The 15,804-nt window shown below is 39.5% G+C and overlaps 1 protein-coding gene across 2 annotated transcripts in view; it reads right to left on the reverse strand.

The window, feature by feature from the left end:
* MGAT4D (MGAT4 family member D) overlaps positions 1-15,804 on the reverse strand; it is a 36,308-nt gene that overhangs the window by 5,179 nt on the left and 15,325 nt on the right. For both annotated transcript variants that reach the window (XM_069012714.1, XM_069012715.1), the window contains 6 exons: positions 13,705-13,751; positions 12,085-12,198; positions 10,731-10,806; positions 5,704-5,815; positions 4,142-4,272; positions 65-172 (listed from right to left, as the gene is read on the reverse strand). In XM_069012714.1, coding sequence (XP_068868815.1) covers positions 65-172; positions 4,142-4,272; positions 5,704-5,815; positions 10,731-10,806; positions 12,085-12,198; positions 13,705-13,751 — 588 coding nt within the window. The remainder of the gene's footprint in view (positions 1-64; positions 173-4,141; positions 4,273-5,703; positions 5,816-10,730; positions 10,807-12,084; positions 12,199-13,704; positions 13,752-15,804) is intronic.

Below are 15,804 nucleotides of genomic sequence, written 5' to 3' on the forward strand. Positions count from 1 at the left end.
CTCCTTTGAGAAAAGTCAGAACACAAGCATATAATTTAATACAGCATTAATTTCTTATTCTTACTTTCAAATTCTGTATCTTCCCAGCCAATGATGAATAAACTCCCATATGCTGAAAGAGAGATGGTTTAGCACGGATACGTAACTTTGACTTCTCCTTTTCACAGTGTGTCTGGAAAGAAAGTAAAAGGGAGTGAAGGATTATTTAAATCAAGGAGAGACAAACTATGTTCCATAAGGCAATTTCATTATGTAGTTGAGGGTATCGGTCCAGATTTTTTATCCATATTTAAATGAGTAATCCTTAAATTAACAGTCACCTTATGTCACATACACTTTCTAGACCAAAACTCGTAATTCCACTCATGCTGTTACATAGATTTGAAGGCTCAACCACCAGTAATTCAGGGATTTCTGCACAGTATGCAATGAATCTCATCTCAGAGTGACAAAAATGGACTCAAATCTGAAACTGATTGATTTCTTAGCTGTTTCTGGCAAACTTTATTTCAACTCTTAGCCTTTCCATATCATTCTAATTAAACTATTTTGACCAAAACTGACCATCTTAAGATAGATTCTGGTTACATTTCAATCATCATAATTCTGCCTCTTTCTGTTGTGTTTGCAAGGCTTTTAATGTACTATAAGTTATGGATCTTTTATCACATAATTAGATAAAGCCCTTAAATACTGTATTTCAACCACAATTTTCTAGTTTACTACACCTGGGACATAATATATACCAAGGAATTAAATAACTAATATAATTTTGGAGTTTCTTGATCTTTGAATGATAGCAAACACTTCTTTAAATATAATTATTTTCTTTGTCTCTATAGTGCATCGTAGTTTGATACAATGACACAAACATGCCACAGTAATTAATGCAGCAATGAAGCATAATGGCAAGGAACAAAGCAAAGAACTAAAATGAGACTCCCTGGGTTGTACTCTTGGTGCTGCCACAGAATTATTATATGAGTTTGGAAGAACATTTAACTTTTCTGTATCCCAGATCTCATACCTTAAAATTTGAGAGGATAATGTGCTTACCTCTTCCATCAAGTGCTTTCAGTTCTATAAAAGAAAAATGTTACATTAACTATATTAATGCCTTCTAAAGCTGATTAAGTCTTCACTCAGCTGGCTTAAAACCACCAAAACTCATGAGGGATTTATGGTTTCCACAGGAGTACTAATTAAAAGTTCAAAATGCCCTGGAAAGCTATAAAAAAACCTAAGTATTTTTATTTTTGTCACAGCAGATGTTCAGCAAAACAATGTAAAACCACAATATATTGTGTGCAAATGGATTTACTGGCAGCTGTTTCTCTGAAAGGCACACTATACTTCAGTAAAGAAGAAATCATTTTGAGAAAATAAATTTGTGATCTTTCTACTGACAGGGTTTGCAATTCATCCCTGTAATAATTACAGGCTCTAGAATCTCTTGTTTTATGCTATGGCAGTGCTACCAATAGTAGTGCTGGCAGCAGCTGAGAATAATCGGTGGCATGGGGCTGGCGTGGTCATTTCTGCAGAAGCTGAGATAAGGCTGCTTGTTGAGTCCAAGGCTTCCACCCTTGCAGCCTGTAGTTCCCACTGCACGGTGATAGACACAGGCCACTGCATATGATCACAGAAACACGAAATGGTTGGGTTCAAAGACACCTGTAAGGATCATCTCGTTCTGACCCCCCTGCCGTGGACAGGGACTCCTTCCACTATACCAGGTTGCTCAGAGCCCCATCCAGCCTGGTCAGGAACACTGGATGCAGCATCTACACCTTTCCTGGGCAACCTGTGCCGGTGACTCACCACCCTAACCATAAAGAATGTTCTCCTTATACCCCATCTAAACATACCCTCTTTCAGTTTAGGACTGTAGCCCCTTGTATTGTCACAACACATAAAAAGACTTTCTCCCTCTTTCCCATAAGCCCCCTTTAGGTACTGGAAGGTGCTATACAGTCTCCCCTGGAGCCTTCTCCACTCTTTCAGCCTGTCTCCAGCCCTCTGATCATTTCTGTGGCCTCTGCACTTGTTCTAACAAGTCCTTGACTTTTTTTTGTACTGGGGACCCCAGAAGTGGATGATGGTTCACAGGAGGTAAACATCACAAAGTTTCTGAACCATGCAGAGATCTGATGGCTCTGATCATCACAAACTGTCTTCTGCAACATCTTAGTGAGCAGATGTAGCTGAACCTTGGTATGTTAATAGTCAGTCCAGGCTGAAAACTTGGACAAGGTTGAGAAATGGGCCCTTGGGAATCTCATAAGGTTTAACAAGTCCAAGTGCAAGGTGCTGCACCTGGGTCAGAGCAACCTCCAGTATCAATCCAGGCTGGAAGATGAGCACATGGAGAGCAGTCCTACCCAAAAGGACTTGGGGGTGCTGGCGGAGGAGAGGCTGGACATGACCCAGCCGTGAGCACTCAGGCCAGAAAGCCAAACATGTCCTCATCCAAAAGCCCTGTGGGCAGCAGGGGAGGGAGGGGATTCTGCCCCTCTGCTCCTCTCTGGTGAGACCCCACCTGCAGTGCTGCATCCAGCTCTGGGGGTCCAGCACAGGAAGGTCATGGACCTGTCTCGCTGAATCCAGAGGAGGCCACCAAGGTGATCAGAGGGCTGGAGTACCTCTCCTGTGAGGAAAGGCTGAGAGAATTGAGATTGTTCAGACTGGAGAAGAGAAGGCTTTGGGAATCACAGCCTTCCAGTACCTGAAGGGATCCTGCAAGGAAGACAGAGAGAGGCTTTTTACAAGAGCCTGGATTAACAGGACAGGAAGCAATGGATTCCAGCTAAAAGAGAGTAGGTTTAGATTAGCTATTAGGAGGAAGTTCTTTCCTGTGAGGATGGTGAGGCATAAAAACAGGTTGCCCAGAGAAGCTCTGGATGCCCCACCCCTGGAGATGTTCAAGGCCAGGTTGGATGGGGCTCTGAATAACCTGGTCTAGTGGAAGGTGTCCCTGCCCATGGCAGGGGATAGGAACAAGATGATCTTTAAGACCTTTCCAAACCAAACAATTCTATGATTCTACATAAACGCATGCCAAACATCCATAACCACAGGATGGCACACAGAGACCACAAACAAGTGCCCTGCTGGCCCTCCTGTGAAGCACAGTGTGTGATCACTTTGTGACACTCTTAGCTGGTTAGAAAGGAGAAAGTGTGAGGAGTTGTCAGCTTGCCTTCTCTGGTCCCTATCGGAAAGTTCACTGGTTTAACCTGTCAAACAGAGAAGGTAGAGCAGCTGGGATCCCCAGCCTTCTTCCATTCTCCATTTTCTGCATTCTCATGAATAGTCCCAGCAGGTCATGTCACTGGTCATTCCCACCCAAGGGCCATGTGAGACTGACTTGTCCAAGTAGGTTTTCACTACCCACAGCAACTGAAATTGCAAATGCAGAAGTGAAACTCAGTTGAAACTTGTGGACACCACTCCGCTTTGGCTTGGTCAGAGCAGACTTCAATGAGCTGCCTGCCTGACTTTCAGGAACACAGCTTCATTTTAGGTAGGAATCAGGTCTTAGAAGCTGGAACAGCCATTTAAAAAATAAAAGTAAAATATTCATCTATCAGATGGAAGTTGGCACATGTTAGATCTGGAACGGGTGATGCCAACATAATAGCATCTCGTTTTTAATCTGTTTTCACAGGCAGGCAAAAATGTACATTAGTTCCTTGAGGCTCACTCTAACTCCTGTGAGCTGGCCTAACCCACACAGCAGGATTTAAAAGCTTGCTCCTATCTGTATGAAGTGGGTATAGAGACACTGCAGTGCATTACTAAGTCTAAAACCAGGGACCTTCTGCTATCCCCAGAAGTCACTTATGCTACAGGGTAAAACTTGAAGCTTGCTTGTTCTGCTCCCCTTAATCTCCTGCTCTGCACAACTCCTGTCTCTTCTTGCTCCTTTATCAACACAAAAGTAACACATGCAAATCCTGGAGCAGGAACTGGCTATGCTAGTTAAAACTCCTGAACCCTAAAACCCAAGAAGGAGCAGAAACTCTGGTCAGTCCAAAGTAAGTCCAGTTTGAGAGATTTATATTCCACTTTTTGAAAATAAATTTTGTCACTGAGAGTGTTTGAATATTACTTATGTTCATAAATTCACAGTTATACTTACTGAATCCTTTTCTGGATTGCACACTTTAACCCAGAGCAGGTGGTCTATAAGCCAGTCTATGGGCTTATCCTTATAGAACATGAGAAAAAATTCCACTATGAGTGGCAAGTCTTCTGATTTAAACAATTTTCCTGAAAGTAAGACAAGAAGTTATATTTTTATTGCAATGCAAAAATCATCAATTTTATGTTTAAATGTAATTTATTTAAATAAACGTTTAAGTATCATACCAGCCTTGCACACATAAATGTAATTATGATATTTAATGAAAAATTTCACATAGAATCTGTCTTTGAAGAGTTGCTGATCATCCAGCCCCATGATATGGGATGCATAGTCTCCTCCACAATGAAAAGGAAGCAATTATTTTTTTTTTTTTATAGATTGTTCAAATTCCATTCTTGAAAAGACAACTACACATTACAGGGGCACATAGTTCCCTGAGGTGGAACAATTTCCTCATTATGGGAACCCAACTCTAGATTCTATGCTGAAGAGAATCTGTATTAAAAAGACAGTTTTAAAGAGAACAAAAAGTAAAGTACTTTCAGTGGGATGTTCCCTGAAGAACCGAGGAAGTTTTGATATGCAAGTCCTTCCATGCTTTGAGATGTAATTCTGAATGAGACCTTGTTGGGGTTTTAGGAGCTCTCCTGGTTTTTTGGTTTTTTTCTGTTAAAGGAATTTTCCCCCATACATGTTGCTAGGGGAACAAATGGCTGGGTACTTAAGAAAAACAAAAGAGCTGGCTGCTCTTTTTGTTTCGCCTGGGTGTGCGGGCAGTCTGTCTCAGCGTTCGGACAGAGAGGGAGGCTGCTTTGGCAGCTTTTCCTTCTGCCGGAGAAACCCCAGGATCCCAAGGCCACCTTCCCTGCCCCGCCGGGAGCCGGGCTGTGGTCCCCCTGCCCCGCTGCTGCTTCGAGCCTTCGCTGCATTGTAGCCTTGCTCGCCCTGCTTGCCCAGAGCTCCGGGGGTTCCCCGTTTGGATACACCTCGTCTGCCACCTGGGATTTGTGCTCGTCCCTGCCATTCCAGCCTGCTGTTCCCAAGGGTCCGGCCGGACACCGGGATCAGCTCCCCAGCGGTTTGTGAAGCCTTTGTTCCATCCCTTCCCAGGATCCCAGGGCACCAGAGCAGCCGCGTGCTCCCCGAGCTCGCTCCAGAGCGCCCCCTGCAGCCACGGGGGAACCATCACACCTGCCCTGCTCACCGGGAGCTGCCAGCGCCCCTGCCGGCTGCTAGCGGAACTTCACCCAAGGGGAAAGGGCCAGACAGCCGAGATGGCTGGGACTGGGTTTGTGATTGCTGTTACTGCCATAGTTATTGTTGTTTGTTTATATATAGATTATAATAGTAAAGAACTGTTATTCCTATTTCCCACATCTTTGCCTAAAAGCCCCTTGATTTCAAAATTATAACTCAGAGGGAAAGGGGGTCACATCTGCCATTCCAAGGGAGGCTTCTGCCTTCCTTAGCAGACACCTGTCTTCCAAACCAAGACAGACCTTTTTGATCTACACAGCTCCAAATCCAGTTGATCCTGCTGAGGTCTTAATACTTACCAATAAATCCAAGCTGGGAGAACTCGAGAACCATCCAATCTTGGGACTGTTGAGCAGCAAAGCTTTTTATACTTTCAATATAATCAGGTGTGGCTATAATATCATCTTCCAGCTGCGGGGGAAGAAATGCAACAGAGAAAAAGAGAAGGCAAGCAGTGATTTTATTGCTTGCAGAGCGGGTTGTAACATTGCCACATGCGAGTGAAAACTGTGTTGTGCTTGACTGCTGTACTGCATGTACTGAAGCTGTGCCAAACTACAGTGGATTGCTCTCTAGCTTCTACATATATCTCTGGCTTAGTATCTATCACTCATTAAATAATTATCTACAGGAGTGACCATAATGCCATGGGTGCTTCTCCCTTTTTTGATGAAGGAGGACTCACTGCCTTAAAGAGATCTCACTTAGAAGAAAACATTAAACAAGAAGACAAGAGGTTAAGCAAGACAACAATAAACAGATTGTACTTAGGTTGTATAAGCATTGATAAGCAACAGGGGCAAACTGTCTGAAAGGAAAGGTGCCTAAAGCAGATGGTTAAAAGCTCTGGTAGCCTCGGCAGACTTTGTCATTCATACAAAGTGACTGAGATGGACTGTGGATGATCACTGAGATGCCAGTAGACAGCAAGTTGTCCCAGGGAATACTGGTAATGAAGGGGTGTGCTGTGTGAATCACACTGACAGACAGGAATACACAGAGCTTTCAAGGTGTCGTAAAGGCTGGCACAGAGTACAATAGTAGAGCCAGCTAAAGGGTACCTGGAAAAGGAGACTGACATCCATCAAGGAAATGGGAAAGGCCTTGGCTTCATTTTTGCCTGGCTCTCAGAGAAGAACTGGGCATCTGAAAAGCCAGAAGCTGTTCCTGCTACTAAAGCTGAGGATTATGAATCCAGACAAGGCGGTTCAAGGCAATGACACAAGAGAAATAATTAAGGAACAAATAATTCATGGTTTGAATTCAGTATGGGTGTGAAAACACAGGAAGAAGAGGCTAAGACTTCAGGAGAATACTGCTGGGGTGTAATGTAATTATACAGTAATTTATTCTAACTTCCCTGGCCCTGCTGCATGTTTGGTGGTGCTGGAACGAGCTTCAGAAAGCTAAATAGCTATAAAGTTAATCCTTTGAGGAAAAAACCAACCAAACAAAACATGATTTCCTGCTGGTTTTGTGTCTTCAACTGACTCAGCACAGAGTCATCATCAAGAGCTTGAGAGATCAGGCCCACAGGTTTTAGATGAATTCAGGCATCACTGCAAGTATAGGGCTGGCTGACAAGAAATATGTTGGCAACAGTGAACCCAGGAGTAAATAGAATGAAGTTAGAAAGATGAGATTAAGAGATCTGTTTTGACTCTGTCAGCTTTTGCTGATGGTAAGATAAAAAATAGACAGACATAGACAAACTGATCAAGATGAATGCTTCTTAACAGATTCTGAGATCTGGGGATTGAGCTGAGTTGACAATTATGCAGAAGAGAACAACAAACTACCCCCTTCGTCCCCCTTAATTTTATCTTGCATAAAATTAAATGATCTTAGAGGATTAGCCAGGAGCAAGATGTAAAGGGAGAAGAGCAAAGAATCAGAAGGTTTTAGAGAACCCTTAAAGAGAAATTGAGGGGCACCAAAAAAGGATGAAAAGCAGACTGGAGTATCTCAAAAACCTAGGGAGGCCACCATATCGAGAAACACCATAGAAAAGTATCCAAGACTAGTGAAGATTAAAAGCACAGAGGCTGTGATGCAAAGTGATTGTGAATGTGGTTATGAACAGAAAGTAATTTTGAATAGTGAAAAGTCTGAAATGGTCTTTCCTGAAGTTGACAGTGATTATGAGAGGATGTAGTTTGATATCTCATGTAGCACAAGCCATTAAAAGTTATTTATTTAACCCTGTAATTTGTGTTCAACTAAAGCACATCTTCTTGGAGAACATATCCCATTGCTTAGAGATTCCAGTATCAGGTTTTTTTCGGTACGTTATAAAAGATTTTATTATCCTGAATGTTTAATACTTTGCACCCAAATTCTAATTTGATTTTTTTTTCTGCCTTCAGCTTACAGCCACTTGTTTTCTCATATGCTCTTATCTAGCAAAGGAGGTTATGCAGTGGCTGCACACAGCTGGATCAGGAAGTTTAAGATATGAACTGTCTAGTCATCTTGCCCCATTGCCATGGGAAGACCAGCAAAACACATGATCACAGCTAACTTCCCTTCACTCATCAGTGCTTTTGAATGAAAAAAGAGACATCGGCAAGAGACTACAGCAAGACTATGAAAATTTCCTACATGGTAGGTTACAAATGGGTTTCCATTCATTTTTCTTATGCAGGTTATCTGTCTAAGAGAAGTAAAAATGAAGCAGTAACAAAAAAGTGGAAGAATACTGTGAAAGTTCAGGCATTAGACAGGAAAGTTCTTCCTTTCTGAATTTTATTAGAATATTTTTACATTTTGACTCACTGACAATGAATATGTGGAGACTGTGAAACTCCTTTTAGGAGCTCTACCAAAAAGCAGGCCTAACCTAGAGTCTAGTGAGGGGAAGAAAAAAAATCCATTTAAAGAGTCCTAGTGAACTCACTGAGATATTGCTCAGGCTTTAAATCCATTAGAGAAATGCTGCTGGCAATGTGTATTACTAGTATATATATATATATATATAATATCTATAAATACACAAAGCTTTCCCAGCATCCATATGAGGTGATAACAAAAGCATAGCAGTAGTTCAGTTAACTACTACACATTAAGTTAGAACTTGATAACAGATTTTAACTGAAGAAACTGAGATTTATTTAATGGTTTATTTTTGCTTCATCTCAGTGCTAATAGAAAACACTTAAAAACTGTGTTTCTTTCAGATTTGAAATGTTTGATTCCTTCAGTGAACAAAGTCTACATGGACAGAAATAACAAATGCACATCCTCACTATTAGGCTGGGATTGGATTGCTTGCTTTTATGGCTATGTTATGATCCCATAACTGTAAGTGCTTCAAGGGTCTCTGGTGGATGCTAGGCGGTTTAGTGGAAACAAGGACCTCAAAATTCTCTCAGCTTTTTATTGATGAAGAAAACTTCACACACACACACAAAAAAAAAAAAAGGAGAAGAGAAGAGAAGAGAAGAGAAGAGAAGAGAAGAGAAGAGAAGAGAAGAGAAGAGAAGAGAAGAGAAGAGAAGAGAAGAGAAGAGAAGAGAAGAGAAGAGAAGAGAAGAGAAGAGAAGAGAAGAGATGCTTTAAGTAGAAAAGTTGATCAGTGGGTAAGGTTCATCCCCAGTGTAAGCCTGTTAGCTTCAATGGACTTCACAAAACTACTTGCTTAAATCCTGGTTCAGCAGTATCCTAGAACAAGTGTTTAGTTTATTCAGCAAAGATATTGTGTGACTCATAACATCAACTATTCTGTAGACATCAAGACTAATTATGTATGCTTATCTTCTTTCAAGGTTTGAGAGTTAGTATCAGCCACCCAATCAATACTATTCCTGACTAAACTTAATAAAATCTAAGCTAGCTCAAGTTTTGCTTAAGATTACTGTAGTAAATCTTTGTACCAGGCTAAGGAAAAGTAGTTTTAAGTTATTTTCTTTCCTTTAATGCAAGAATTCTAAATAGAGGGAGGACATAACTAAGTTTATGGCAGCAAGTGTTCGTTCTTTTCACCTGCACTCTACAGAGTAGTTTTTGGGCAGACCAGAATCTGTGCTACAGGAGCAGATGCAGGCTGGACATAGAAATGAAGAATAGGATATAGTAGGAACAGTATGAGGAATGGTATGAGGAAAGTATAGTTTCTTTTTGAGGAAAGTCTGAAAACAAACATAACTCCCACCAGACCACCACAATCCAGGCTTTGTTCTTAATAACACAGTTCAGTCCTTATATAATGTCTCATTATATATCAAGATAAGAAAACACATGTTCTCAAATTCCTTTAGAAATACAAATACGTAAGTCATTGGGGTGCAAATATGAATGCTTGGAGAACTTTGTAACAGGAAGGGACATCAAGTGTCTGGCAGCATCTTAATGTTTCACTTCACTGGGTTTCCTATGCCTTAATGCTCTAGTGCACTCAGTAAACTTGGATAATGTTCTTAAAAATATACAAAAGCCACAGGAAAACACTTCATTTTCCATTAAACCATAACTGTTCAAAAGACAGCAGTTTTGTTTGTCCACCTGCCTCCAGAGCACCTATGCCACATTTGAGAACAGAGGATGGGGACTCTTAAGTAGCCCAGCTCAAATGTTTTTGTGTTGAATCCTGAGAAAAACTGTAGGAGATGCCAGGTCCTGCAGTCTTCTGCTTCCAGGAATCCTGTGATGTCCTTATGGAATACAGACTCTGAGGCAAAAATGCTCTTCTGAGCTTTTTAAAAAACTGTTCACGTTAATGAGCTATGTGAAATTTTATAGACCGGTTTCATGATTGAACAGGTCTTACAAATTTTGGAATCTCTGGTGGTGATTATGATCTTTATGGAGTGCAAATTAGCACAAATCTAGAATGATGGTTAAAGCTAACCTTAAACACATGGGGATCTTCTTCTCAAAATCATCTGGAGAATTAAGGATCTGTACCAACTTGTAGTTAACATTATCTCAAGTATCATTCTACTTGTGTTTCCCTGTCTGAAAGATTTCAGTTCATTATCATCTGGGCTATAATGTGGAGCTATCACCACTGTTTTTCCTGGCTGCGGTAAGTAAAAAGATATTAAACCCTGACTTTCTTAACCTAATCAAATAAGGGCTTCATGCTTCAATTGCCTTACTATTCAACCTCACAAATGAGAGGAAAGTAGAGATGGTTTTAATCAAATAGAACCTGGCTGCAAGATATATATAAATACAGAAATATGTGGATGCTTGTGAAGAGCACGAGCAAAATACACAGATGTCAAAGACTGCTGGTTTTATTGAGGCCTTCAAAACAAATTAAAATTGCCAAAGCTAATCATCAGTACAGAGGTATTGCTGCTACTTAATGATAATATGGACGTACCTGTAAATAAAATGTTCCCTTAGGTTGAGCATATAGCATTAAAAAGCTATAATCCAAATTCTGTTTAGTTCTCCATCTAAACATAAGCAGCAAATTCTGATAAGCTTTTTGAGGGGGTTGCAAGGGTTATTTCTATAATAAGAGAACTTCTAATGCTCTGCATTTTTTGTCTCTACAATAAAATTGTAAGGTTGAATATTCTAACCCATTGTTAAGTGCAAAAGCATTCCTCTACAATCAGCGTAAACATTTGTAAATAATTTGATTTTCCTATAAAAGTTAACATTAAATAAACAAAAAATTTTCATCTCTGTCAATGGAGCTTGAAACAAAATGTCTAACAAGTTGTTCATGTCAAATGACTTAAAAGATTCTACTCATTTTATGAAGAGTAGAGGCAAACACACATGGATTATTTAAAGATGAAAAAGTAAGTGGTTTTACATATGTACAGCACAAAACCAGGTTGATAAACTTAATTTTCGGGTTTAAATATAAACACATATTTTGGACATCTCTCATTTTACCAGAGGATGAAGTTGATGTTTGATAATCAACACTGAAAGACTAGAGAGTAATTTATCAGTATTTAATTAACATAAAAGTGTAACTGATCCAAATTATAAGTATGTAAACTTGTTTATGGTCTATGGTATAAACACATAAGGTTTATCTATAAAGCCAATATACATACACACATATTTATAAATATACTAGCTGATTTCCTCCGGCCTAAACTCTCAGTACTGCAACTCTCTTGCTGCATTGTTAGAGTGGCTTCTGATAAATTAGTTATTGTTGGTTGAAAGAAAATTACTTTCCTCCAATAAATAATTGTTTTTTAGCTTATAATCCCTGTCTTAGTGAATTTGGGGCACATGAGTGAATGAAATCAACATTTAGGATCTATCAACAGTAGATAAAAAGTCGATGATCACCAAAAGTTAGGTCATTAATTAAACCCACAGTAGCTGTCAGTAGCTAGAGGGCCACATGGGGTTTCCTCTGTGTGTTCACAGTGCCTCTCCCTTATGAGTCACATTAAAGATTTTTCTATTTTTTCCTTTATGACCAGATGAAATAGCTTATTGCCTGTTGGCATTATCCATGTGGTTTAAAACCTGTTGGATGCCTAGAGTCAAGACCCAAAGGAGATGCCTTGGCTCTCATCCTGAAGCTGATGTGCAGCATAGCTTTTCTCAAGATCCCCCTGTAAATTTTTTTTACAAATACAATTGAGGTCCTTTAGCTCTGAAATGCAAAAACATCATCAGCTCAAATAATGCTGACTTTTTCTGAATTTTCCATTTTACACTCTAAGTAAAAGTTCTTAGGTTTTATATAGCCATCTTACCTTACTCTGTCCTCAGAATCTCCAAGTGTTTTCTTCAGGTTGGAAAGATCTGGGTAATAAGAAGCAGGAGGAGAAATAACCTCTAGGACTCCAGACTGGACTTCTCTGGGGAAGCTGAGAAGAGAATCTTAGTGAGACCCTATCCCTCAAAAAGACTTTTGAGGGCAACCACAGACAGCAGCTCCCCGAAGTTAGGTCTGCTCCTCCAGAAGTGGAATTCACAACTCTAGCAAAGAAACTGACGGCCAATTTGGAACCAAGAAGGAGTCTTTAACAACCATTAGAACAAACAGGTCAAGAACTCATCCAAGTCTCAGAAAACACTGGAGAGAAGTGTGTCCCAGAAATCCTGCCCCTCCTGCATCTGTAGATGCTTACTAACAATCCTGAGATAGTTGCCAAAATGCAGCAGTAATTCACAACCAAATCTACTACCTAGAACAACACACAACTGTTCCCCCTTGCATGAAAGCTCCCAGTTTCCTTACCCTAGCTCCAACTCTAATTCTACTTTCTAAGCAAAATTATACTGTCACAGAGCAGGAGTTTAAAATGGGGAGTCTGGGTCTAGTGTCTGCTCCAAGGATTAAATTTTCCATTTAAAGAGACATTGAAAAAATGTGTAACCTACTTTGGGAGCTAAACCTTGAAGTCAAATCTCTTCCTTCCTCCAAAAAACCCACAAAACAACCAGCTAAAAAAACCAAACAAAAAACCACCAACCAACCAAACAAAAACCTCAACAAAGACAAACAAACAGACAAACAAAAATTTTAAAACCCTAACACAAAACAGGTAGAGTAGAGCTTTCAAAACTGAGTTTCCCATTTCCTATGATTAGTAAAAATACATAACACTAAAAGTTAAACACATCAGAGTACCAGCATTATGGAAAAAAAAAAAATCAATCTTACTGTGTGACCCTGACAAAGCAAATACTCTGCAGAACTTTTTCAAAAGCCAAAAAGAAATAAAATTATCTGAGTGCTTAAATTGCTGTAGGGATTGTACCTTGGCAGTGCCAAGCACTGCCTCTTCCCCTTGTCCTTGCCACAGTACTCCCAGCTGAGCTAAACCCTCTGGAGGCAGGAAATGATGAATATTACTTAGCTAACAGCCTCAGTGTGAGGAGTCTTCTGGGGGAAACCCACACACAAAATACAGAGGGAAACCCTTGAGTGAAGGAGGATGTGCAGAAACCCTCAAATGAGGAGGAAAAGGTCAACTCCCCCAGGGATCTTGTTCAAGAAAAATAAGAGCAAGCAGAACTGCAGGGCTGTGTAGTCAGTGGGGACCTAATACATGTAGTCTCAGGTGCATGAATTTCATCATTAATTATGTGGGGAAAAAACTTAGGCACAAGTAAATATTTATCAGAGATTTAAGCTGAGACCTTGACTGGTTAGTTAAAGCACATTTATCAAATAAGAAATGAAAAATAAATTGATATACATCCTTCTGTTCTGAATTTCATGGTGTGTTATGGCACACATACTGAGAGTGCACCTTTGCCTCATTACTGAGCAGTTCCATTTCAGTGTTGAAATGTTCTGATTCTTTCCACAAAAGCTCAAAATGTGTTCACACTGGTGGTTGAGTGTTACACTCTGTGGGACTTACCTGGTTTTAACACTTTCTGAAACCCTCTTAACATACTCTACATCCACCTAAAGAAAAGAAGGGAGAGTTTCATTAAAAGTCACCCATTCTTGTATTAAACAACACTTTATAGGGAATATTTATACGCAAACACTTAATTTTTATTCTCTAATTTTTTTCCTTCCAAACAAACGTGGTATGTTACAGCAGCATTTCTACTAAAGAACAGTATGGACTTTTCAAGCCAATGAAACTGTCAATGTAGTTCACTTTTGCTTCCAACTATCTCCAGCTGCCAATTCTGCACTTCGTTATTCACTGCTTTTGGAGAAGGCCAGGCTATTTTCTGGCTAAAAATCTGTTCGGCTATGCCAGTAAAGCACAAGCCATGTAACTGTCAGTAAAAAGAGCTGTTTCGGGTTAATCATCCAAAAATCACAAAAGAGGCCTAGGGCTGATGAGAAAAATCACCTAAGCAAAATATTCTAAAGCCAGTAATACTTAAAATTTTTATTTCATTTCTTCCTAATATAACAAACTTACAACTCTTTGTTTGGAAATTTTGAGTACATTCATTACTGCTGTTTCAAAAAAAGTAACAGTTTTAGTGTGCAAAACATATCTGTTAACTACATTAAGAGTGCAAAGTTTTATGGATGTGATTTCTAAAGCAACACAATAACTGTCTTAGGAGTTCAGATTTTTTCTTTAAATAAACAAATAATTGTTACCAATTACATATTTAATTTGCAGTAAGTAAAAAAAAAAAAAAAGTGAAGAACTGTGCTAAGAAAAATAATACCCAGAACTTAAAACTCAGTCTCAGTCAATAAGTTACTCAAGCTTAACCCATGGTGTAAACATTTACCTTGTTCTTTTAAAACTTTGTGGGAAAAAGGAAAGTGTGGATTCATGACCAGTGAACACACATGTCCTCCTCTCATAAAAAAATGTTCTTATCACCTCTCATAGCAGCATGGTTATCTGCTCCAATTTACTGCATGGCTGAAAAAATGGAAGCTGTGAGAACATGACTTTTGGGTTGGGTAAAAAGGGAGAGTAATTCTTACAATGGCAGTTTAATCCTTAATTGGCTGATATGGACTATTACTACAACCACAGCTCCTGTTTGTTCAAAGTGTCACATTAGGATTCTCCAGAGTGGGAAACTATTCACAAGTTAACCCTTAAAAACTCACAAAATTCTCTGAAGCCCTGTAATAAGAAGTTTACCTGAATGGCAGCCAGGGCCAGCTCATCACTGCCAGGGCTCTTCATTGGGAAATACCAACTGCCAAGTAAGTTCAGCTCCTAAAAACTATGCTGAAGAGGAACTACAGCCAATACAACTGGTCCTCTGTACTCGTGATCCAAACAGAAAAGTGGAAGTTATGGCCAAACTTATTAAAGTGAACTATACTCTGTTTGACACTTTTACACCTGCAAAAGTGATGACTAAACCATAAAAAAAGCAAACTGTAACTGTTAATGAATACATGTATAAATTTAACATTGTCTATGAAAGGAAAAAGAAACATGAAAAATAAATATGAAGTCTGAATAATTGCAGTCTTTTTACCTTCTAGAAGCTTGACTAGCTAATTCCCTTCTGTAGCTTTTTTTCTGATGTAATCAAGATATTTTTGAGTGAGAAAAAAATGTATTTATCCCTAATATCTTACCTTGAGTATTATTTACTTTCCCAAGCATGTTCAAGGCTCTGAACAGTTTTCTTTTGCATGGGAAATGCCAAAACACATGCAGAAGGCTCCAATATATCAAGATGCTTTGCAAGATACATGTTATCAAACCAGCAGATAAATAAATTGAACATTTGTTAGACTAAGTTTATGTTCTTCAGGTTCTATAGCACTTTTCTGTGGAGAACTTACATTTCATTCTGGAAGCAGAAAACCTTACATTCAGAGATAAATAATGAGTTCATATGGTTTTGTTGGAAAATCTGACCCAATGACTCTGTTGGTAAATGTAATATGACTTTTTACCCTCAATCATCTGCATTACAGTTTTTTTTTTTCCACAAACGAACATTGAGGCACTAACTGCTCACCATCTCCTCTAGCCCTGAAGAAATCCCTCCCAAAGGCCAAGTTAACAGTA

This window comes from Aphelocoma coerulescens, chromosome 4 (assembly GCF_041296385.1).
Source record: "Aphelocoma coerulescens isolate FSJ_1873_10779 chromosome 4, UR_Acoe_1.0, whole genome shotgun sequence".
NCBI lineage: Eukaryota > Metazoa > Chordata > Aves > Passeriformes > Corvidae > Aphelocoma > Aphelocoma coerulescens.